General features: G+C 43.0%; 1 protein-coding gene across 4 annotated transcripts in view; it reads left to right on the top strand.

Moving 5' to 3' along the window:
• HDAC4 (histone deacetylase 4) overlaps positions 1 to 23,733 on the top strand; it is a 270,626-nt gene that overhangs the window by 145,816 nt on the left and 101,077 nt on the right. For all 4 annotated transcript variants that reach the window (XM_074829852.1, XM_074829853.1, XM_074829850.1 and 1 more), the window contains exons 5-6: positions 15,062 to 15,212; positions 19,438 to 19,558. In XM_074829852.1, coding sequence (XP_074685953.1) covers positions 15,062 to 15,212; positions 19,438 to 19,558 — 272 coding nt within the window. The remainder of the gene's footprint in view (positions 1 to 15,061; positions 15,213 to 19,437; positions 19,559 to 23,733) is intronic.

Here is a 23,733-nt window from a genome sequence, read left to right as displayed (position 1 = left end):
GTAGTTCTGCACACCAGGAGATTTTTTTGGTGTTGCACGGTGCAAGTTAGGCACCGGCCTGGTGCTTTGCACTGCTCTGTCGCATGGGACGGAGAGAAAATGTAACACACGGGATAAGTAGGAAGTACAGTTTAGAAGATGGCTGTTGCATAGTGAAAATGTTAGACATTATATAAATATTTCACAGTGATAGACTATTGCTATGGTAACATAAGCTTTCAGAATTGCTAATATGCTCTCTTTTCAAAGGGGGATTAGCACTGCACATGGTAAATAGCGTTAATGTAATATTAAAAAGCAACCTCAATTCAACCTTATATAACTTTCATTTTAATACAGAATACATGTCAGAGTGGGGAAGATAGGATTAAAAGTTAATGGTGTATTATTTAGACTTTTCAAACACAGATACGAGCTTGGGTTTCTAAGGACAGTTGCTGTTTGAAGACTGATTGACAGCAAATGCCTGTGTCCTTAGTGGGTCCTCTGTGTTCTCTTCAGGACATGTAGGTTTGGGGAGGTGCTTGTGTGTAAATACATTTATATATACGCTCATATGTATGCATAGTAAGTGTATACATGTGTGTATATGTATGTATACATGTGTCTTCACATTTATGCACAAATAGCACAAGAACATTTACCACATTTGCAGTCCACATAGTACCTTCAAGAGGAAGTGATGGGAAGTATCTATGACAACTCTTTCCCTTATTTCCTTATAATTGCATGTGCCTATAGATATTTGTCTATTAAAAATAAGAAAGGGTCGTTCGGATTTAATGGACAAGCTCTAAGCACTGATGATAGGAACATATCTGCTCTCTTTTACGTCAAAGCTATGACTGATTCTGATAAAAGTCTGTGTTAAAAGGAAGTCGAGATCTAATTTTGAGAAGCCAGTTAGCACAGTATATCTAGACCATTAGGTAATGAAGTTCTTCCTCTAATGTGTAAGCTTGGCTAGATGAAAAACTTAAAATAGGAATGATACAATCCTGTATGAAAAAGGATGACCTGCAAGGTGATCTCCCATAGCGGTAAGTGTCATCGTGCCCAGAATTGCTTTAAAAATAAAACAGCACATTATAGAAAGAAACCCCATGATATCTCGCATATAAAATAAACCCCAAACCGTATACTAACGTGTAATTATGATGCACTTTCTTCGGGGAAAACATACTCAGCCAACAATGTCAGCCTACATTTGGATGACTCGTAGATTAAACCGACTTTCAGAAGCTGGCAACTGTGTTAAGTGCAGTGACTGTAGGTGCAGGGAAGCTATTATTTTGTCCAGAGAGCTAAAATTCATAACCTTGTATTTGGACTTTGAACTTTGAGCCGTTCAGCTCCTTTATAGCTCATGAAAAAAGCAGGGTGGGGGATATTAAAACACGTAAAAAACATTTATTCCGTATAAGTGAAGCGCTAGGGTTTGAATTGTGAAATTTGGCATAGAAATGAAGATGCAGGGCTCTTTTTGGAGGAATTCAGGTGTTTTTTTAAAAATCAACTGCTCGGGGTGCGTAGTAAAGGCCCTGTGTGCACACGTGTGTGCGTGCACACCACCCTGCTCCAAGCGTGCAAGGAGGGGCTTGCTCTTGCACGTACGTTGGATCAAGGAAATGCTTCCTGCTGCTTCTCTCCTCATCTGTTAATGCCATGGGCAGGGGGTGCACAGCACACAAACGTGCCTGTAGCACACAAACGTGCCTGTTTTGTGAAAGGTCTAAGCAGATGTGCTGCTGCTGGGCATGTCTCTGGCATGGGGAGGGGCAGGATCTCTGACATCTTTTCTGTTTGCTCAAACACTTGACTAAAAACGTGAAGGAAACAGCAAATTCCTGACATCCTCTTTGGGAGCTCAGGATAAGTTAGCTTCGTTTGATGATTGGCTTATGGCATCACTGACGAGATTAAGAATTTCATTAGTGTCTTGTCTCCAAAGCGAAGTGTTCAATATGCAGAAATAGTTTAGTCTGAGCAATGTAGTTGTGAGATTCTTCAGTTGAAAGTGAGTTTTAGCCTGAATGTAATGGTATTGTAATGAAGGTGTCATGCGTGCATGACTTTTATAAATTCTCAAGTTCCTTCTTCAGGTGGAGATGGAGTCTCACTTTGGGCAAGAGAGGGCTTGGGAACCTAAACCTGCCCAGATTTATGTGGGTTAAGACTGCATGTAATGACTGATCTTGCAGAGTGCCTTACTGCTGCACCAGGTTTGCTTCTTGGACATCTTCAGTGTCTTCCCTGACATTGGGGTTGGTTTTTTTTTTTTTGTTCAGAATGCAAAGTTTCAGCGAGGTGACTGTGCATCTTGCAAATTTACTTCCTTTCCAAAAATTTGAGGCTCCTGCAATTTTGTTAGTATTTTCAGTGTCAGAACAACCTCAAAATCTAATGAAACAAACCAAAATGGTAAAATGCAAACATCAAAGCTCTAAATTTACTCTGATGTCAAACAAAATGAGGCTTGTTTGACTTTCTCCCTGGCACTGGTTTCCTTGGGAGGTGATCAGGGCCTTCGCTAATCACACTATTAAATCCTGCAATTGCTTTGTAAACTATTTCTGTGGAGAAGGAAGAATTTCTGCATCTTACTAGGTTTTGTATATCTAGCACTAGAATCAAATAATTTGACTTTTTTCATTACAGCTTAGCATCCACTATTTAAATCAACAAGTGCAAAGCATTTATTTGTTCATATTGTGTGTGTACTTGAGCAGCAATTTTTCTGCTTTACCCTGTCTTATGCCTGTTTCTAAATCCCATTGCTTACAATTCCTAGATTATAAACATATTTTGGATATAGCAGACAAACGTCTGGGTACAGTTACATATGCAGAGCAAATATTGCAGTGGATCTTGTCTTTTGCTGAGATGTTCAGGTTTAAATACCTTTGCACTCTTCCACTTACTGCAGTTGAGTAGTTTTGTCGACAGGAGTTCAGTGCCTGGGCATCTGCTGCTAAAAGTAAAAAATAGTTTCGGTGTATTTCTTAAGCAGCTTTTCTGTTTTTTGGACAGATGTACATACAGCCAGCATTGCTAACTTACAGCAAGTGGCACTATGAACATTTTAAAGAGCTTACTCATTTTAAATGTTAAACCCGTAGCTGGTACAGGAGGAATCACATTCTGTGTTAGTTTTCTTTCTTTTATTGCCGTGGTGTCAGCGTGAACAGAGGAACTGCTCTGACTCGATGTGAACTAAGAGGAGGGGAACATCTCTCCCTCCCACCCCCAAAAAGCATCTTAAGGTCGTCTTAAGTAAATGAAATTTGGCTTGAAAATGCTGGCATGTATGTCTTGTTTTTCTATTCAAGTAGATAACTTTTTCCTTTTGAAATCTGAAGTTCTGGCATTTTCCAGAACCTGGTTTTATTCCAGCAGCTGAGTTTTAATCATCTGACCTAGTGTGAGAGGAGAAGACGATGGGATGGTCCTTCTGTGTGCATGTGCGATCCCTTCCCTTGTCTCACCCGAGCAGTCCTTGCTTTTATAGACATTTTATTTTGGAAGAAATGGCCTTCACATAAAGGTGGCAAATTCCCGAAGATCGTGCAATTTGGAGAGCCAAGCTACGAGTGAAATAATACTTGTATATGAAGTATAATGGACGCAGTTAGAGCTCGGCACGTGGGGGGAGTGGGATCGTTGCGTGTGGGGCATGTCAGGAGAAAACCCTGACACGCTTAGGGAAAATAAGCCGAGCCTTATGAAGACTTCACACCATACGGAAATAGAGAAAACTGTCTTTCACAACTACAGCGCAGCTTTGCAGATTGCTGAGGTTTGACATCTGAAAGTGGTGCAAGAAGGGAAGCCGGAGCTGGTGAGCTCTGGAGGCTGCTGTGGGCTGGCTGGAGGCAGAGGCGACGGCTCCTCTCTCCTGTAGCTGCTTACCTTCAGCAAGATGGGTTTTCCATTCAGGCGTGCCTCGCCAGATGTATAACAATATTTATAGCCTTCAAATCTGCCTTCCTAAACAAAAACAAGGATGGAATAAGGAGCCTGGTGCCCAGGCCGTTGCTGGTGAGACGGTGGAAAGCCTCTCCACAGGTCCCAGTGTGAGCTTTGCTTGACCTTTGATTGTGAAGGAATCGGCAATGAATTTTTTCCTTTGTGAGTCACTCATTCCCAGCCAAGATCAGCTGGAAGTTACCAAAAGCTTTTCCATTTGCCTTCTGGTCAAGGGCTGAAGCGAGATGATTGAAGAGGGGCAGGATCCACGCTTTGGCAGGGTTAGAGGCACCTCAGGCGGTGTGAGATCAGCAGAGAAGCGAAGGACGTGGTGGGGAATGTGGTTAATCTCTTCCGTTCCTGCACTGCCCGAGCTCAGAGCAGGGCTCTTCCCAGCTCTGGCTGTTTTATAGCTAAAGCCGGAAACTTATTCAGGATGCTGACGCACGTCAGCATTAGCACATGACAGCAGACACCAGAAGAGTCCTGATGGCCATGGGATAGCAACACAGGCAAGCAGCTGAGCCTCACAGCTCCTCGTGGACCTGAAATCCTAACCTGGAGGCATGCAAAGTTGTTAATTCTGTCATGCAATGCTACTCCTGGTTTTCCCATCATCTAAGAAAAGAATATTTGTGTGCATCAGTAGCAGGGGGAGGACTAGCCTGTACATACAATGTATACAGAGAAGTCATGGGTTTGTGTATAAGCAGCAACAGCAAAAAGAGCTTTGTAACGATGTTCACCGAGGAGTGATTCTGAAATAGTTTTATTTTTATTAACACAACAATTTCCTACGTTTAAGAGTATGCTATGCTGCTTAATGGCCTTGTGCCAATAAATAAAAATACGTGGAATGTTTTCAGACATTGGCTATATATATATATATATATGTAGCAACGTTCAGATAAAGCCTGATGGTTTTGTTAGTTTTTGCTGGTTTCAGATGACATTTTTTTCATCAGCGTAGCTTCCGAGCCCTGATTGGAGAGGTGATAACACATCTCAGGTGTTAGGCCCTTGTGGGGTGAAACTCTCTGGCCATTCCTTATTTTTGTTGTGGAGAGTAAAAGTCTTTCATTAAGTCTTCCGGACAGATTTTGAAATGCTGTAAAGAAAATGTAAAGTTATCTAGACTTTGTGCCTTGGTGATGCTGAAGTGAGAAAGTGCTCTGTGCTTTCATTTGGAGCCACCTGCCCTTGGAATAGCAGGTTTGCTTGCAGGATAGCTCACTGGGCACACAAATCGCATCGTCTTTTAGTGTGACTGCTTTCAGAGTCGCCCTGACAGTACCTAGAGCTTCTTTTTGGTGGCCTCTCTGTGTCAGTTCCTGCTTAAGAGGAAGAAATGTGCTTTTTTTCAAATCTGCTGGTGGGGTTGGTGTCATCTGCAGCTGTGCTGGGTGGCACCTTCCCCGTGCCCCCAGGCCAGGGATGCTGAAGTTGGCACCTTGGTTCCTGCAAAGCTTGCCCCTTCCCCCTGTGTCCTGCTCCTCACGTTGCACTCCGGAAAGGCAAACTTCCATTTTAGCCCCCATACCCCGACTCTCGTTGCTGAGCGTGTCTGCTCCATCCTTCCTGCCTACATCAGCCAGCAGGGAGGGACTCCCTCTGCTGCGTTTTGTGCCTTTCTTCTGCAGTCTGCATCGTTTTCAAGAGAAATTTAAAAAGCCTGGAGATACCAGGTGTCTGCCTCTGTCTGTATTCTGACATGATAGGATTATTCATTTTAGAAAACTGCAGCTGGGTACAGTCGGCGGTAAAAAACCAGACTGAACATTTTGTGCCTTGTTGCTACTTGAATGTATTGTACCGTGCTCTCTTGCTATTTCTAGACGGCTTCCTGTTCTTTTTCGGTGACCTTGCCTCATTTTTCTGGTGCACAGAGCTGACTCCAAGACTTAGACCTGGATCCTGCAAAACTTAACTTCTGATGGAAGTAACCCTGGGGAAAGCTTTTGTAAGATCAGAGCGTTTGCTCTCTTTGAAGAGTGGGGGGTGACTTTCCTCAGCCTCAGTCAAGATGTTTTCCAAGAACGATGAGGACGAATCTGCACATGGGTAGTGTCAACAAATTCATCTAGCAGCTTGGACACTTGTAAGCCCCATCTCTCGGTTGAAGAAATTAATAAATTAAATTTTATTTTTTTAATTTCATAAATAAATTAACATTCATAAACTTGGAATTGCTGTTGCTGCATATGGGCTCTTAACAACATTGAGCTGGCGTATGGAAGAATGAAGTTGCATTTAAAGCATAAATCATGTTGTGAATAACTTCACTCCCGTATACGCACTGCGAACAACGTTGTGGGATTAATCCCTATGTTTACGTTTCCTGTTTAACTGGTAGAGGTGTGTAAAAATGATAAATACTTGGTTTTTACATTGGTGACGTGTTACCTTCAAACACCACGCTTCTGCTGCGCTCGCACGAGCATCAGATGATGTTGAACGTTCATTTTTAGCATGCAGCCTTCCTTGGGGCACTGCAAGTGCTGGGTCTGTCAGTGCCCCATGTCAGACGACGAGCAGCACTTTGCAGTTTGCTTCACCCCCATGTCCACTCCCTGTCAGATGGAGCTGAACCCGAAATCTCACGGGAACGGCAGCTGAAGCCATGTGTTGGCAGCCACCCTGCCCGCAGTGGTACTCCACTGGGAGTAAAAACCAAACCCAATGGGAGCACTCCGGTGAGGTCTCCCATCTCTGGGTGGGTTTACTCTTCTTTCATACAGGTGCTCGGGAATGGTGGATCAGTGTAGCCACGCTTTTCCTTTTCTTTATTCATATTTCTTTCTTTGAAATGACCAAAACCCAGTGGTGGCTTCTCTAGCTGCTCCCATTACAGGATCTCTTTGTCCTACATCTCCGCTCCTCATACTGATTTTAGCATCATATTCCCATTCCAACACCTCTGCTTCCTGCACCCTGAAACAGTTCACAGAGGACATAAGTGCTCCTCTGAGGACTGAGGTATCGCTTATGTCACGATAAAGTCTCATGTAGTATTAAACATCTGGGTCTTCTTCCTTTACAGGACAATTTATATGGTTCTTTGATTTACAGAGATTCCTTATTGCCATCTGTGGTCAGATGGATGTTCCCTGCTCCCTGGTGCAAGGTGTACGGATTTGTCCTCCCCTTCAGTATTAAGCGTGTAAAGCACAGCACAGACAAATGCAAAGGAGTTTTCTCCACCTTTAGAGGGGGAAAAAAAGGAGAAGGAACTGAACATGATGGATACTACAAATGGAGCTCACTGCTTTCTGGAAAGGCTCTCAAATTGCTTCTGGAGAAAGTGTATAAAGTCTAAACTGGAGTGTTAGGGAGCTCAAGGCACATGCAAATGCATTCCCAGCACTATACCTCTGCAGATATTCGGGGCTTAAAGGGATGAAGCTGCTGTGCAAACTTTCAGCCTTTTAGGAGAGGTGAGCAGTAATGGCATGGAAAGGAAATGGGGACACAAAATTATATATCCATATATAAGCTGCCAAAGTAATAACGTGGGATCTTTTTACCTAGAGCTGGCAATAGGGAACATAACTATCATTCCCTTTCCTGGAGACATTTGAGCCTCATAAACTTGAACACCAGACGCTCCCAGTAGGATATATCTACCCAAGATCAGTCTCTTGCCCAGGAAGCTGTCGTCTGGGAAGGATCATTTCCCTGTGTAGTGAAGAGATGCTGCCCATGGGAACTTCTGGCACAGGACTGCCTGCTGTCAGCCTGCCTGATAGCTGGAAGGGGGCACGCTGAGTATATGTTCAGCTGCTGATGTGTCCAAGAAAAGAGACGATAGACGTTCATTCTTCTGAGCTGTGCTTTCAGATTTTTGTGTCTTGGCTTCTGCTGGAAACCACAAGTTCCCCTTCCCCTGCCCCCATCTCCCAGTACAACTGATTAATTCTGACTAGCCTCCGGTGCTCCAGGAGATATCTGAAACACACCGTGATGGAGCCAAGAGAACGAATCCTGAAACTGGAGCCACAGCCTGAGAATTTAGTAAACAGGATGGGGAGAACGTGAAACAGAGAGTCCAGCCAAAGGAATGACCAGCATTGAGATCGCTCTAAAATAACCTGGTACAACAGTTCTTCCAGAAATCTGTTGACATCTGTGCTTTGCTTCTACCCGTAGCTAATGACTTTTCGGGGGATGGGTGTGATTTGATGTGTGCATGTCTTGGTGAGTTCTTCAGTCATCATCACCTACTGTTTTCCTTTATTTTTACAGAATCTGAGCTCCAGGTCATTTTAAATACCTAATTTAACCCCCCAAAACTGTAGAATTTTGCCAAAGCAGGTGGCAGATGATTTACCTTAAAACCACTATTTGCACCAAACCCCCAGCCTTGCTGCCTGCTAGGTGAGAGGACAATCACCTGAAGCTTCTGAAAGTGTTTACTGGGTCATACCTTAACTCAGCCTTTAAGAGTACAAGTTCAGGGGGTGCTAAGATCTACATTGTTGGGGTTTTTTTGGTCTTGTCTAGCATTAAGTTGTCAGGTTTGACGTGAGTACTTTACTTGGGCATCCTTACAACTTCTTTGAAGCTGTCGCCTCCATCAGAGGCCAATGTCTTGTTCAGGGGTGGCAGGTGAAGTCGTTGTACAAAGTCCCTGAGCTTGCCTGGAAGGAGTCTTCAGACTGCGGTCTTGTGACAGGCTGGACCAAGCCAGCATGACCTTGGTCTGAGGTGGAAACCACGTGTACGTGTGAGGAGGAATGCTGACCCATGGGTGGAGGATCAGGCCACCTTTCCATCCCATCTGTGTTTCTTCGTACCCTGGCTGCCTTGTGCTGGAAGTAGGAATCACCTGCAGATACTAAGAGCAGCAGAAGTGCTCAGGGTGACGTCCCACCATGCTGGAGCACCTTCAGCAGGTTATCTCAGGCGTAGATCGAGATGCAAGTTAGGAGTTGGACACAACACTAAGCTACTTTGGATCCCAGGGAACATTTATTGGCAATAAGTATGCAAACTGTTGTTCACCCAGACTTGCATGTGTAATTATCTGCATGAGTAAGGGTGAGCTGTCTGGGTACAGATAGTTTTACGCTACCTTCCACTAATTGCAGTGAGGTATTCAAAACATACATTATAAAAACCAAGGAGCCATAGTCTAAGCTTCAAAACCTCTCCTGCTTTGCAGATTTTAATCAGTTTTACCATGGTGTGTGAAGTAAATGCAAGCACCTTTAAAATGATGGCTGTATGGGAAAGAAGAAGCAGAGGAGCATGGGCGGAGGGCAGTGCCTGGCTTCTGGGGGACAAAATAAGGTAGTGTCTGCCAGGTACTGGGATGCAGGAAGGACTCCCATTCTTGCTACTCATGTAGCAGATTGAGGAGTGGATAAGGAGGTCTTAATGCAGCATAGAATCATAGAATGGTTTGGATTGGAAGGATCCTGAAATATCATCTAGTTCCACTAGCCCAGGTTGCTCAAAGCCCTGTCCAACCTGGCCTTGAACCCTTCCAGGGAGGGGGCAGCCACAGCTTCTCTGGGCAACCTGTGCCAGGGCCTCACCACCCTCACAGGGAACAATTTCTTCCTTACATTTAATCTAAATCTACTCTTTCAGTTTAAAACTGTTCCCCCTCATCCTATCCCTACACTCCTGATGCAGAGTCCCTCCCCACCTTTCCTGTAGCCCCTTTCAGTCCTGGGAGGCTGCTCTAAGGTCTCCCCAGAGCCTTCTCTTCTCCAGCTGAACCCCCCCAACTCTCTCAGCCTGTCCTCACAGCAGGGGTGCTCCAGCCCTCTGTTCATCTTTGTGGCCTCCTCTGGACCCGCTCGAGCAGGTCCATGTCCTTCTGATGTTGGTGCCCCCAGAGCTGGACACAGCACTGCAGGGGGGGTCTCCCAAGAGCAGAGCAGAGGGGGAGAATCCCCTCCCTCGCCCTGCTGGCCACACTTCTCTTGATGCAGCCCAGGACACGGTTGGCTTTCTGGGCTGTGAGTCCACATTGCTGGCTCACAGTCAGTTTTCCATCCACTGCTACCCCCAAGTCCTTCTCCTTGGGCTGCTCTCAATCCACTCCTCACCCAGCCTGTATTTGTGCTTGGGATTGCCCCGACCCATGGGCAGGACCTTGCACTTGGCCTTGTTGAACTCCATGAGGTTTGCCCAGTCCCACCTCTCCAGCCTGTCCAGGTCCCTCTGGATGGCACATCCCTTCCCTCCAGCGTGTCAACCACACCACACAGCTTGGTGTTGTCGTATGTCTCTGTGGAATACGTCCTCGTTCTCTCTGGTAAATGGGATCTTTGCTGTCAGAGGGCACTGGCTGACTTCTGGGCTGAAGTTGCTGGAAGATTTCGGAGCACTACCTTTCCACTTCTGTTGTAACAACTAAAGAAACCATTTTAGCTCCACTTTGCTTAAAAAGAGGTTTCTTTGTGCCGTGGAAGTTGACAGTGTGCTTACTGATAAGGTGTCAGTGCCTGTTCTAGGTAGACATGCTCGAGAACTGAAGACAATTGGGGAATGTGATGGCAAAATCCACTGCACCACTGAGTCCTCATGGCTAGCTGACGGTTGATAAATGCCTGGAAATGCTCTACATTCTTCTTATTACATTTATTAATATTAATATATGCTAAAGGAGCACCAGCAACACTAACTACAGGTACAGTTGAACATTTGTGCAGTTTTCATAAATAGTGGAAGCAGTGACATTAAACATATGCAGGAATCCCCATAGTTATAAATATTTACAAATATTTATTTTGGCAAGAGCACCTAATTCAGATGTTCCTAGCTGCACTCCCTAATACAGTGTGTATGTTTGTCACACGATATGGTCCTCAAATTGATAGTTGAATTAGTCTGAATGCAAGGGATTTCCCTTGGTGTATCACTTTGTATTTCTCAGATATTTAAATTTCATTACAGCTGAGGGGAAAAAACACACCGCTCCAGCTACGCACAATTAACGCACGAGTGTCGTGGAGCCAGCATTGATTCATTTGCCAGCAAGAGAGTTCTAACGTATTGTGTGGTACGTGAGCACGATCTTGCTCGGTAATTAATAATCCTTATCAGAGCCACCTAAGCGTCTCTTGGTATGCTGTGAATTGCAGTTCAAGAGATGCTTATGAATTCCTAACTCAGGCACATTCCAAAAGACCCAAGCGGGAGAGATTGTGTCCCACTGAAATGCAGCTCTGAAAAATGTTGCCTTTAGACATCAGTAGACTTTTTTTTCCCCCCAACTGAGATAGTCAAGGGAAGGTTAAATGCCAGACCAAGCCCACAACGTGTGGATATTACCTTGGCAGAAGAAATCTAGCATGTGGTGCAGCAGGCGGGTAAGACCACGCTGCAGTTGGCCGCACACAGGTCTGAATCGCTACCTGTTAAAATTTGCCTCGATGGTTTTAGCTGAAGCAGAAGCTCATATTTTTCTGAAGTTTCAGTTCAATTTGTGCATAGGACAGCTTACTGTATGTTAGCAGATTTCCTGCTTCTCCTCTTAGTCAGTTGGTGGTGGGTTCTCTTGCTGCTTTTTTCACAAAGCATCAGCAGAAAAACCCATTTTTAAATAAGAAAATTAAATTGCAAGCCCCCCAAAATATAAAGTTGGGCCACAGTCTAGAATCAAGTGAGTTTTAAAACTCGATGGTTTTAAAAGTTTATGGCCTCAAGTTGCACCAGGGCAGGGTCAGACTGGCTCTTAGGAAGGATTTCTGTGCAGAAGGGGTTGTTGGGCGTTGGAATGGGCTGCCCAGGGCAGGGGGGGAGTCCCCATCCCTGGAGGGGTTGAAGAGTCGGGTTGACCCAGCGCTGAGGGATCTGGTGGAGTTGGGAACAGTCAGGGTGAGGTTCATGGTTGGACTGGAGGAGCTTCAAGGTCTTTTCCAACCGAGATGATTCTTTGATTCTGTGATTTAATGTGATGGTTATATTCCTTCCGTGTGTATAATAACAAGATGGGCATCAGTAGCATCAAGGACGAGCAGTGCAAGCCCTACCTTGGGTCAGCACCCCAAATCCTTATCTGAGGTCCTTGGAGCGTTTGGGAAACGGGGATGCAGTCTGAGTGATCATCTGAGCTGGCAAAGGCACCGCATCGCCAGCACCCCTGCGTTTTGCTGAGCCTGCACCATATATTTCCTGTCAAATACTGTCTGTGTGGTTTGTTTTCAGCCCTAATCATGAAGAAATATTCATGCCATAAGAAGACATCACAGTTCAGACAGAGCACTCCAATAGGTTTTCTTCAGTCATTTTCTGAGGCTACAACAGACACCAACAAAGTGATTTCTTTTCGCTTTTCATGGATACGATTGGAGAGGTTGCTTCATTATTTTTTTTTTAATTTTTATTTTTTCAACTTTGAAAAGATTTGAAAACTATATTAAGAATAGGCTTTGTGGAAACTAGGGTCAAAATCAGCGGAAACAATATATCTCTAATGAAACTTCTATAAGCCATCCAGATACAAATTGGTCTTTTCATTTACATTTCACTACAGATGTCAATGAAAGCACAGTTCCTTCTAAAGCATCCTAATGTATGTAAACCATTGCAGGAAGCATAGCATGCAAAGCTTAGGAGACTGCAGATGGAGAGAAAAGGCTCCTGATTTCATAAAAATAACAAAACCTGTTTTAACATATTGTGCATTAAATATTGTTCATTTGCATACTTTCTATGGCTAGGTTATAAAAGCCCACCATGTGGTGGACTTGTTGGAAGTCTGAAAAGATACTCTTTCTCCAAATGGAGATGTGTTAGTGGAAGCTGCTGCTTAATTATAAAACAAAAATAACTAGTTTCCTCTAGGGTTTTTTTTTGTTTTTTCTTTTGTAGGTTTTTAGAGTCTGGATTTTTTGTTGTTTACATAAAATTCAATAGAATTAGGAAGGGAAACATAGGTGCAATCACTGCAGATTCTGCTAACCGGGGTTCGGTGTTTCACAACATTCTGCCTGCTTGGAACTGGCAGCAACAGGGACTCCTCCATCAAGAGTTTCCAGCAGATAGCCAGGCAGATTGTAAAGCACCTCTTAGATTATTTTTTTTTTTTTTGCATCTTTATATAGAATGGTATAATTTTATGTGTATCGTCTATAGTGTATCTGCGGCTGAAGCATTGGATGGTACAAATGTACAATACCTCAAATAAGAAATTTCTGTCAAAAGCATAAATAGAAAAACGTGCAAAAGGAGAAGGAAAAATCAGTGTACGTGGGGTGCGGGTTTGGAGAAGGATGGAGCGAGACATGCTCTTGGAGGGAGCAGGTTCCCTGTCTTAATAGCCATGGCTTGCCCTGTTCCCTTTCCTCACACAGGATTTTGTGAGGCTGGAGCAGTGGGTGGTATCTGAGCACAGGCACCCATTAAGTCCAGCCTTGGAGAAGTCTCATCTATCGCCAGAGCAGTGAGAGGTTTGAAGGTTAAGGTTGCCAGCTTAAAATCAGTCTGCTAGTTTATAAGCTGCCAACATAAAGAGTGCAGGGCAGGCATAAGGCGAGCGGGGCGGCGGGGAGCCGGCGTGCTCCTGCATTCAGGGGAGTTTGCACGAGGAATTGGAGCAGCCCAAGTAGTTGGCTTTAGCACGCATCTTGCTGGAGAGGATGCAAATGAAATTGGGAGGTGGTAAATCTTAATTTGAGCTTTTTTCTTAGAATTGTCAGTAGAACTCCAGGGAGGAGCCCTGTGCCAGGGGAATCACCTTTTACAAGCCCCATGGAGATCCATTCACACCTAGCCAAGCTGCAAGCTGCTGAGACGTGTCATTTGTCATCTGCTTTTCCACAGCCTGGCTTGCTCCTGGCCGGCTGTCAAGACATGGGGTGTTCTCTGAGCACTGACAGGTACCGCCCCAGGGCCCTGTGGATCAAACTGCCACCTCTGATCCCTTGGGAAATCCCTCTTGGACCCAAAAAGGATGCTCTGGGCTGCGGAGATCCACCCCAAATTTCCCAGGAGGTTGGTGGGTCCATGCACATCTTCCAGGTGCTGGGATTTAGAGACGCAAGGGGGAACTTGCACAGTGGACAGGGGCAGGAGCCTTTGGTGCTTCAAGTCTTGAACATCCCATTTGATGAAAGCTTTGCAAATCTTGACCTTAATTAGGCAGTCTGTCTCTTGGTTCTTCCCAGGAATGTGTGTGAGTCGAAAGGGCTGGGGTAAATCCCTCCTTGAGAGATTATTCATTTAAAAAACAATTTTCCAATCAGTTCTTTTGTAATTAGGCTCAGAAATGGGTGGTGATCATGCCCACAAGGCAACTAGTGCTTTTACATTTAGCGTTGGGGTGTGAGGTTTGCACAGCAGACTGGAAGCAACCAGCGTTTGATAAAGTTCAAAAGATTTGTCTCAGTCCATGGGAACTCCTCTATAGACACAGAGAGAGAAAAGGACCGTTGGAGAAATAAGAGTGCAAAGTCATATAATTAAAGACTTATTAAAAACACGTGCAAGGGAACTGAACTGGTCTTGTAGAGCCTGCGTTGATGATACCGTATTTTGCTGCAAGTGCCTGACTTGGTGAGTTCAGCAGTATTCCTTCAGCACAGGGTGTGTACGTGGTGAACACTTGAGTATTTGTAATTAAAGCATCCTAATGGGGTTTTACTTAAAACACACGGTGGAGAGAAAATGAAGATCCAGCTGGAGTAGTGCTTCACCGTGGCTCAGCGCAGGCTCTGGCACCAGGCTCCGGCAGGGCAGCGGTGGCAGCAGTTGGTTTGTGGAGCAGAAGTGGGGACCCAGCCACACGCTTCCGCAGCAACAAAATGGTTGGGGAAGCACCTCTTTGGGTGGAAGCTTTTTGTCACTTTCTCAAATTAGGTGCTTTCTAAACAGGATGCTTGTGCTTATAAGTGGACCGTGGACCATGCCCTGAAGCCTGGAGCATATAGTGCCTATGGTTTAGCATAAGTGCTGTCCTGAACTGAAAATGGGACTGAGTGAAGTGAGTCATGGTGCAGGAGCCTCCAGAGAAGGAAAAGGCCATTTTTCTTGTTTCTATGAATTAAGCAACATTATTGTCACCTGATAGCAGCTTCTGGTTTAGCTCTGAGAAGTCTGGTGGTGTTAATTTGTTGTTTTTCCCCTCGTCCCTTCTCCACAGCAGCAGCAGGAGATGCTGGCAATGAAGCATCAGCAGGAACTGTTGGAGCACCAGAGGAAGTTGGAGCAGCACCGACAGGAGCAGGAGCTGGAGAAGCAGCATCGAGAGCAGAAACTTCAGCAGCTAAAAAACAAAGAGAAAGGAAAAGAGAGTAAGTCGCAAAAGCTCACTTGTTTCAATGATGACAGGTAGAGCAGATGAATGGAAGCCATAAAGCAGCTAGCTTTATAAAGCTGGAGAAACCTTCCTGATAGCCTCTCTACAAAGCTTGGCTGCACAGGGAGCTTATGTAAAATGTGCGGAGGTATTGAGGGTAAAAGAGAAATGTATTTCTATGCTTTATCTTCATTTTTGTCTTACTAAATGCCATTTTAGCATTTTTCAAAAGGAAGCGTATCGTCTCTTCACTTGATTTAACATTTTTTGAAGTATTTTTGGCAGCATTCCTAATGGAGGCAGAATATTAAGCCCGTAAAATACACCAGATGCACACTGCATTTCTTTTTCTTTTACTTTTCTTAATTTCACTCTTTTAAGACGTAGCCGAGTTCTCGGTTCTTAGCTTTAAAGTGTTTTCATTCAGAAAGTACTTCTTTCATGAGGTTACAGATTGTGGTTGGCTTTCCCATGTGTCATTATGCACTTCATGAGATTCAGTAAAATGATTATGGCCTCACAATTTCCCTTATCAAAGACACTTTGGTTGCTTGTTCGGTTTTCTTTTAGAAGTGAATGGGAGGAAAAATACCTCTCCAAGTTGTACTATCAACTCGTTAGGTCTTCATTTCAAAGGAAAGAAAGAAGCCTGTGATGGAAGAAGCGGAGAGCACTGAAAGGTGCCAGGAGATGGGCTGTTCTGTGGGACAAGGAACAAGATGAAGCTCCAAGAACAGTTTTTCTAGTAGGAAAGGACTGGGGTCTAGGAGACTGAAAAAAAAACTATCTGAAGGTTGAATTCCCTACTCCCTGCATGTGCATCTTGCAACAGCAGGCTTTAAACTGCAGCCAAAATGGGGGAATGCACAGACCTACCCCAATATCTTCATAAAGCAGTTCATAGGAGGTCCAGTGTGTCTGTGTGTGTTTGGTTTGAGTTTTGTTTGTTTTAAATACTGGAAAGACCAAAGAATCAGAATCTACTTAAAAGAAGCAGGAGTGAGTAAAGGTGATGATAACGCAGGTTTGCTACTCTGGTGCCTGGTTGGCTGCCACGTGCAACGCTTTCCATTTTCCCCTGGCTGATTTGTGTTATTTTCCAAAGTAAAGGCAGTCGGTTCGAAGTGGATGAAAGCTATAAGCATTTCCACTTCGCCCTGCTGTTCTCATCAGCTGTTGATATTATATCAATGTTTAGCTGGGCCTCGCTGCAAAATGGATATCTGGCTATTCTCATTAAAGTAATTTACAAATAAACAAAAATGCCTGAATCTCTTTAAAATGGTAAAAGCATCGAAGCACCTTTTAGATGAAACACATAGGTGTAGAGGGAAAAACAGAATTTGGGGATGTTAAGTTGAAGATCCTGTTCCCATGGCTACAGTTTTATTTTTAAATTACTTTTTATTTCAGAAGTACTATGGTGTATAATCATTATAGCACCTCAGCTCTTAAGAATTCTTAAGTTATTTTTCTCACATCAGAAAATTTTGCTAAGCACACCACAGCTAAAATTGTCCTGATCTGAAATATGAAGAGTGCTTAACAGATGAATAGTTTATTCTCCCTCCTTCATCCATCACTGTAAGCCAAAATACAGTTTTGTACCTTTTAGAAGGCAAATCACAAATGGGTTTAGATTAACATAATATCAGCTCCTTGCGTTTTCGTCTTGGGAGCCTTAACCTGTCCCTCGTGAACTGACACCTGCTATCATAAAGCTTTTGATCAAAAGCATGGCTTCCACAAAAGGAAGGAAAATGTATATGAAGGTAAAGGTGTGTTTTTCGCAGGATGAGGAGCGATAGCTAGTCATCCTGTCTTTGCACTGTTAGGATTGAACCTAGTCCTGCGCATCGGCGTTTTCAGACACTCTGGGCATGCACCATTCAATCCCTTGCTGCTCAGGCAGCCTTGGACCGTGGCTTGGCTTGGACTTTCTCCTACAAGTTGGCCAGCTGTGATCAGCCCACCCTATCATTAAGGGCTTTCTCCTGTGAATTTCCATGTGTTCTGCTCCTGCGTTGTGCAACCTCCTCCTTCTGTGAGAGCCCGGTCCTGCTTCTGCCCTCCCTTATCCTCTCCCCGTTACCCCTGCCTTATCCTCTATTCCGGTACTATTTGATCCTGGGACAATATGTAACTTGTTTTTGTCTCTGCGGTAGTCTTCCGACTCTGTAGAGCCATCCTGTCTGCAGTACTTTGCTCATTGTGGCTCTCTACTGTTTGCGGTCTTATCAGTTGATCTGCTCTTTGCTCCCTGCTCCTCTTAAACACTCAGACCCTCCAAAACGAATAGACCAGCTTCCCAGCTTGGTTTTCCCCACCATGCACAGCTGCTCCCCTAGCCAGGGCTGCTGCATGGGCTCTGGCTCTCCGGTTCCTTCTCTCTCATCCTCCTTTTACTCTCCCATGCCTTTTGCTTCCATTGGGGTTCAGTGTCTTGCTTCCTGCCTGTGGAATTATTCCATCTATATGGGCTTTTGATGTCCGATTTCTGCTCTTGTCCTCTTTGCTTATACCCCTGCATGGTGTATTTTATCGTGTTTGTGACAGGTGGTCCCTTTCTGCCTTTGGAGGCCTCTTTACTGAATATTGCACAGTGCTTCTGCCTGTAACAACGTGACTGGGTCCAAAATAACCCAATATTAAAAGTGACTTAGACTGTTTGTTTTTTTTTTTTTTCTTTTGGTCTTTCAACTCAAGGATCAAGAGCTGAGTAAAGGTCTTGCATGACAGCTTGGTCCATGGCTCCGATGTTGCCCAGGGAAGGGGAAGACTGCACGTTTTTATCTTGTTAAGCATATATGGGGCCTTTTAGCTTCTAATTAAGGAGGAAGACATGCCAGGGGAGCTTTTGTAAACCTCAGGATCCAAAAATGTTTAGCTTCAAGTCTTCTAAATAATGTCAGTTTTATCCAAAACTGACAGAACGCAGCCATGTTTGATTATTTTAAAGATGCTAATAGATTAAAGATGACACTTTTTGGAGAGAGAAGGCCTTTAAGCATGAATTTGTCACCTATTCTGGTCTAGCCATGTGGCTTGCTACGCTCATATGAATTTAACTCCAGCTCCTCAGTTGAACTTCCCACTGGGCTACATGCCAACCCTTCGTTTGTAGAGTTAGTGAGAAAAGGCAGAGCTCCAAAAAGGTGGATTTTCAAGCTTTTGAAGGCAACTTCGTAGTTGAACAATATTACATCTTCAGGCAGTGCTTTGTAGAAATATTGCCGTTTTCTTCTCTTGGGGAGATACAAAAAACTGTTTCCCCGGTCTGTCAAATGTCATTGTTGAGTAGGATCCAGGAGACAAAAGATCACCTTGTCATATTTTAAGTTTTTATTCCCAGTAGAGCAGACAGTTTTCCTGGCCTTTTCATTTTCTTGTAGCCTGGATATTTTCCTTTGGAATTCTTGCTTTACGCCACGGTATAGATGAACCATCATTTTCCACATGTTCTGCTTGCCAAACTTTCTATGCATTACTCCATCAGGAACTCTGCCTGCGAATCTGTTCTGTCAACCGAATGATAATTCTAATCCATCATCGCAGTAAAACAGACTGGTCTCTATTGTGGAGGAAATAATGATTAGAAATTACACAGTTGACATTTTAACTCTGCGCTACAAAATTACTGACTTTCTTCTTTAAATGTTAGATTTTCTATTTGAAGAAATAGATTGCACACTTGTAAATGAATTGGAATATTATGTAGGTCTTATTGTACACAGATACTTTTGAACAAAGAGGTCCCTATTTACAAGAGTTTTCAAGACAAAAAGTACATATGAGACATTCGTCTCATCCCCCTTCTGCTTGCAGATGTGACATTTAAAAACTTGAGTGTACACAAGACCCTTTTTCTGAAATACCTTTGATTAAAAGAAAGCTGGAATACCTAGTACAAGTGCTTTATTCTAGGCGTACTTTTATGCAAGTGTAAAAATCCTCTTCAGAAATCTTTTATAGTGAAATGATAAATCTCTGATTAAATCTCTGTTTTCAAACATAAGTTGTGATTATATGCAAAGCTAAAGGAAAAAAAAAAAAAAGAGAGAGAGCTCCTTACTAGAGGCGCTTTGTTCTTTCCTCTTTGAAAGAAAAGCTCTTCTTTTGGGCTGGAAATCAAAGATTGCATTCTGGATCTTTTTAGAAATTTAAATTCTTTAAAGTATGTGAATTGATTAAATAACCTTTTTTATTTTTTGACATTTCAGGTGCAGTGGCAAGCACAGAAGTAAAGATGAAATTACAAGAATTTGTCTTAAATAAGAAGAAGGCATTGGCACACCGGAATCTCAACCACTGTATATCCAATGATCCTCGCTTCTGGTATGGGTAAGTGGTACTGGGCTTATCTTTATGATTCAGCCGGTGCCACCTTTTTTCACAGTTGCTGGAGATGTGGGGAATAGACCTGATGTGTTTACTGGATGAACTAGAACAGGGATAGAACCAGGGTTTGACTTTGCTGTACGTTACCCAAGTGCATTTTTCAGAGCATTTCAGTGTGAATAACTTCTGTATCTCCTATGATGCTCACAGCATTTTTGTGAGTAGAGTTCTTCGCTATCATCTTTAACCCATGATGATTCAAACTTGTGAGTTCTACCATGAAGATCAAGCTTTGTAAGATCTCTAGCTTTTCACCCAGGATTTCATCCTGCCAGGTGTTCTAAAATTTGAACTTTAGTAAATTGGGGAAATGATTTTTTTATGTTCAGTGAATTGCAGCTTGGAATAGTTGACCTAGCGTTACATTTTTAAAGCCTTTAATGCTTACTGCTCATCTTAATCTCTCAAAGTTGAAAGTTTTGTTTACTTGGCTCTTCTCTGTAAACTGCTGGAAACATCAAGTGTGTCCCGTCTGCACGTCTAATCGCAATTGCCCCAACATCTACATTTTAAACTGAAAATTTTCAGCTGTTGGTCTCCAAGAAAACCCAAATGTCATGTGGGTTGAGAAGGTAACAGCTGATCTTATAATGACGTGGGAACAAAGAGTGACTTCTTTGATGAGTTCAAATGCACCAAATAGCAAATATAAATGATGGCATTATGAACAAAGTACAAGTTTCAGTTCCGGAAATTCACTTCTTCACTGTATAAAAGAAAATCAGCAAATTTGGGGTGATTTGAAAACTTCCACTACTATAACATTGTGAATATCTATATTTTTAAAAAAGAAAAAAAAAAAAAGAGAGAGAAGAAAAGAATAACTAAATAATTTTTTAAAAGAGCGTTTTGGATGTTGTCTTTAGTGACCATAAAATTAATGAAATTTTGAATGACAAAAGTCAAGGAAATTTTGCTGTGAAATTTGTGTTCAAGCTGAATGCCTGACAGTATTTTAAGACTTAAGAAACTAGCATGGTTACAGGGATGATGAGGTCATAGCCAGAAGATGTTTCCAAATTCAAGAAACTAAGCTGAAACTAAATTTGAAAGACATCCCAGCTATGAGCCAGTGTAGAAATGCTGAAGTGTAGTTGGCAGAAAAATTAAAATATTTTTCCAGTAGGGTGAGATTGAGCGGTTTTAATACTCTCTGAAAATCTAATCTGAGACTTGAAAATTGTATGGTTATGTCAGTGGTTAAAGTAGTGAGGTGTTGTTAGTTTATGCAAAGATAATATTTAAGGCCCACTAGGTCGGTATCAAGGATAGTAGAAGAAGCAGGAGAAATGGAATTTCAGTGAAGACAACATAAGTATCTTTTTTAGATAACTGATTTTCCACTGTTCTTAATTGAGACCAAGAAATTTGGGAATTTTATTAAAGGTGGTTGAAGACTGAGCCCCTGTGTTCTCCATTTTTTTTGCAGTTGGTTAAAATACCCGTTAATGCAGAAGTGGTATAGTCAATTAGAATTAAGGATGGTGAACAAGTGCTTTGTTCCAAACCCTTTGATCCTTTGGCCCTAGAGAAACCTGGCATAGAATTGCCATCATAGGTGAATTTAGACAAGAGAAAAATAAATTTGGGAGTGGTCTGAATTCCTTATGATTTTGCACAGTTTTCGATGAACTGCTTTTCCACCCGGAATCCAGCATGCGGAGATGAATCAAAGAGCAGCAGTCTGTAATACCCCCATATGTTACAGGGCAGGAGATTATTTAGCCAAGTCATGGTTAAGGTTTCAGTATGTTCCCTGCCTTGTTCTAAGCTAAGGCTGAGAACTTTCTGAGCACCAATATATTGTTTAGGTTTCCTGTGATGCCAACAACATACAAACTGTTGCACAAGGGGTCATCCTGTTTCTTATGGATTTAACAGCCTTGCCATCCCCTCATCTTCCCTCCATCTGTTTTGTGGTGGGGAGAGGATCAGTATTCTGGTTTTCTAACAGAAGATGTGAAGAGGGAAGAGCGAGCCTCGGAGGCCTCACGAATCTTTCTAAGGGTCTGTCTCAGTGAGAAGTTGCAGGCAGGCATGAGCTCGTTCTGCTCAGCCTTAGAGGAGGGCAGATGGCAGCAGGGCTGCGTGACTGTAGTGTCTTATCTTGCGGTGGAGGATTTTGAAATGCACCCTTCAGTTGTTAAGGCAGAAGTTGAAGATCTTTCGTTTCCCTTCTATTTAAAAAATATTTTTTTAAAAAGAGAAAACCTTTCAATTAATTACGTATTACTGTTTATTTGTATGTCATCTCATAGGTTACCAATTCAGTTATAGAGATATTTATGTACGCACATACTTCTAATGTGATTCAGTTGGGTGGTGTTTGGATTTCACACACGCAAATGAGGCTTGCAGAAGATAGACTTGATGCTCCTACTGTGAGCAGGCAAGCCAATTAAATGGTAACAGATGCTGAAATAGTCTTTTAAATGACACGCCTGCTTTTAAGCACTTCCTTTGGTCTTATTAAGGTTTGTGAATTCCCTTTTAAAAAAAATTGAAAGCATTACTTGGAAAAACCAGATCTCCTAAGGGTATTGAACACCACAACGGTTCTGCGTCAATGGCTGTGACATGAAATGTGTTCTGTTGACATGTGAAATAGTTGTCGTTCCCCTGGCCCTTTGGGCCAGGCTTCACTTGTCCACTGAGATGTCCAGATGCTTTTGCCTTCAGTGACTTGCATCTGTTTAAACTTCAATACTGACGGTTGCTGGTGCAACACGGAGTGTTTATAGTTACTAAATATTTTCTGATTAATCACTGATGTTAAAGGGCATTGTCGCACGTGCGGATCAACCCTTGAGATGAAAAGGGACCAGTTTTAGAGGTTTTGCAGAATATTGTTGTGGTCCAAAGGATCTACTGAATGAAAGAAAGAAACTTGGTAATGCTCAGTAATGTTTCTCAGAGGCTTTCGTAGAGGTCTTCCTCAGTCTTCAGCTCTGTGGTATTACACTTTGTACACTCTGTTTAATATATAAAGCTCCAGTCTATATGTAATTGTTTAAAATAGCTTTGTGGACTATAATTTTCAGATTACATTGATGATAGGCAACAACAAAAGAGGCGGTTCTGAATTTCATTGTCCGACTGTCCCTCCTGTGGATCCTGATCCCACTGGACAGCCCTGCTCCCAGGAGGTTTTGCTCTTCAAGATACAACATAACTAAGAGTGGTTTAGCAGGAACACAGACAGAGCACCTTGGGCTTAGCAAACAGGGCTATTATTTCCCTAGGAAGTTGTCAGAAATGCACTTAGGAAGTTGCCACTCAAGGTGGTAGCAATCAGGAAAGGAAGTTTAACTGAGTATTTGCATGGTAAGGAGGGAAAGAGAGATAATTATACATTAAATTATTCCAGTGTACCTAGGTGTCTACAGTCTCAGTAGACAAAGCATCCTAGCACAGATTCATATGTTTGAATATATTCAGTTTGCGTTGTGTGAATATGTTTGAAGCATCATGCATGCTTTGCTGGGCGCGTGGGTTTTTGAAGGCCCTGAGAGCTCGAAGAACAGGGGATGCGTTATGTGAAGGTATGTGCTTTCAGGAATGCCTGCAAACTCAGTTTAGTATACAATTTCATCTCTTTCAAGACCTCTGAAATTCTTGGGCGGGCATGGAGACCAGTTCATTTTGCTCGAAGCAGCGTAGGGTGTTGGATCCCAGTCCTCGAGCCGTATAATGTATTCCTGTTTGCAGAGTTAAATATCTGTCATTCAGCAACCCCAAAGCACATCTAAACAGGCGCTTTGAGTTCCTGTGCGTTCCCTAACAAAGCGATGAAAATAGCTTCAATGTACATGATTGTGCAGCTTAAGTCATGACTTAAAAAGAAGAGAAAGAAAAGCCTATTGCTTGTATAGGCAAGAGCAAAAAATGCCATTGTGTGACACGATGGGTTTAAGGGCTCTTGGCTTGCAGCATCCAGGCTTCCTGTTTGTGAAACATCTCTCTGTGCTGCCTTCCCATGGTATGAGCAGATCTGGGCAGAGAAAGCGACTTCTGTTTTCGGGAGGGATTCAAATATTTTTCAGTTTGGTTCTGTTTTGATTGCAGGTGATGATTAAACTGTGCGTGCATGTGGGCATTTATTGGTGCGAATGTAAAAG

This window comes from Strix aluco, chromosome 6 (genome assembly GCF_031877795.1).
Source record: "Strix aluco isolate bStrAlu1 chromosome 6, bStrAlu1.hap1, whole genome shotgun sequence".
Lineage (NCBI taxonomy): Eukaryota > Metazoa > Chordata > Aves > Strigiformes > Strigidae > Strix > Strix aluco.
Note: the sequence above shows the minus strand (reverse complement) of the source record. Positions and strands in the feature narration are given on the sequence as shown.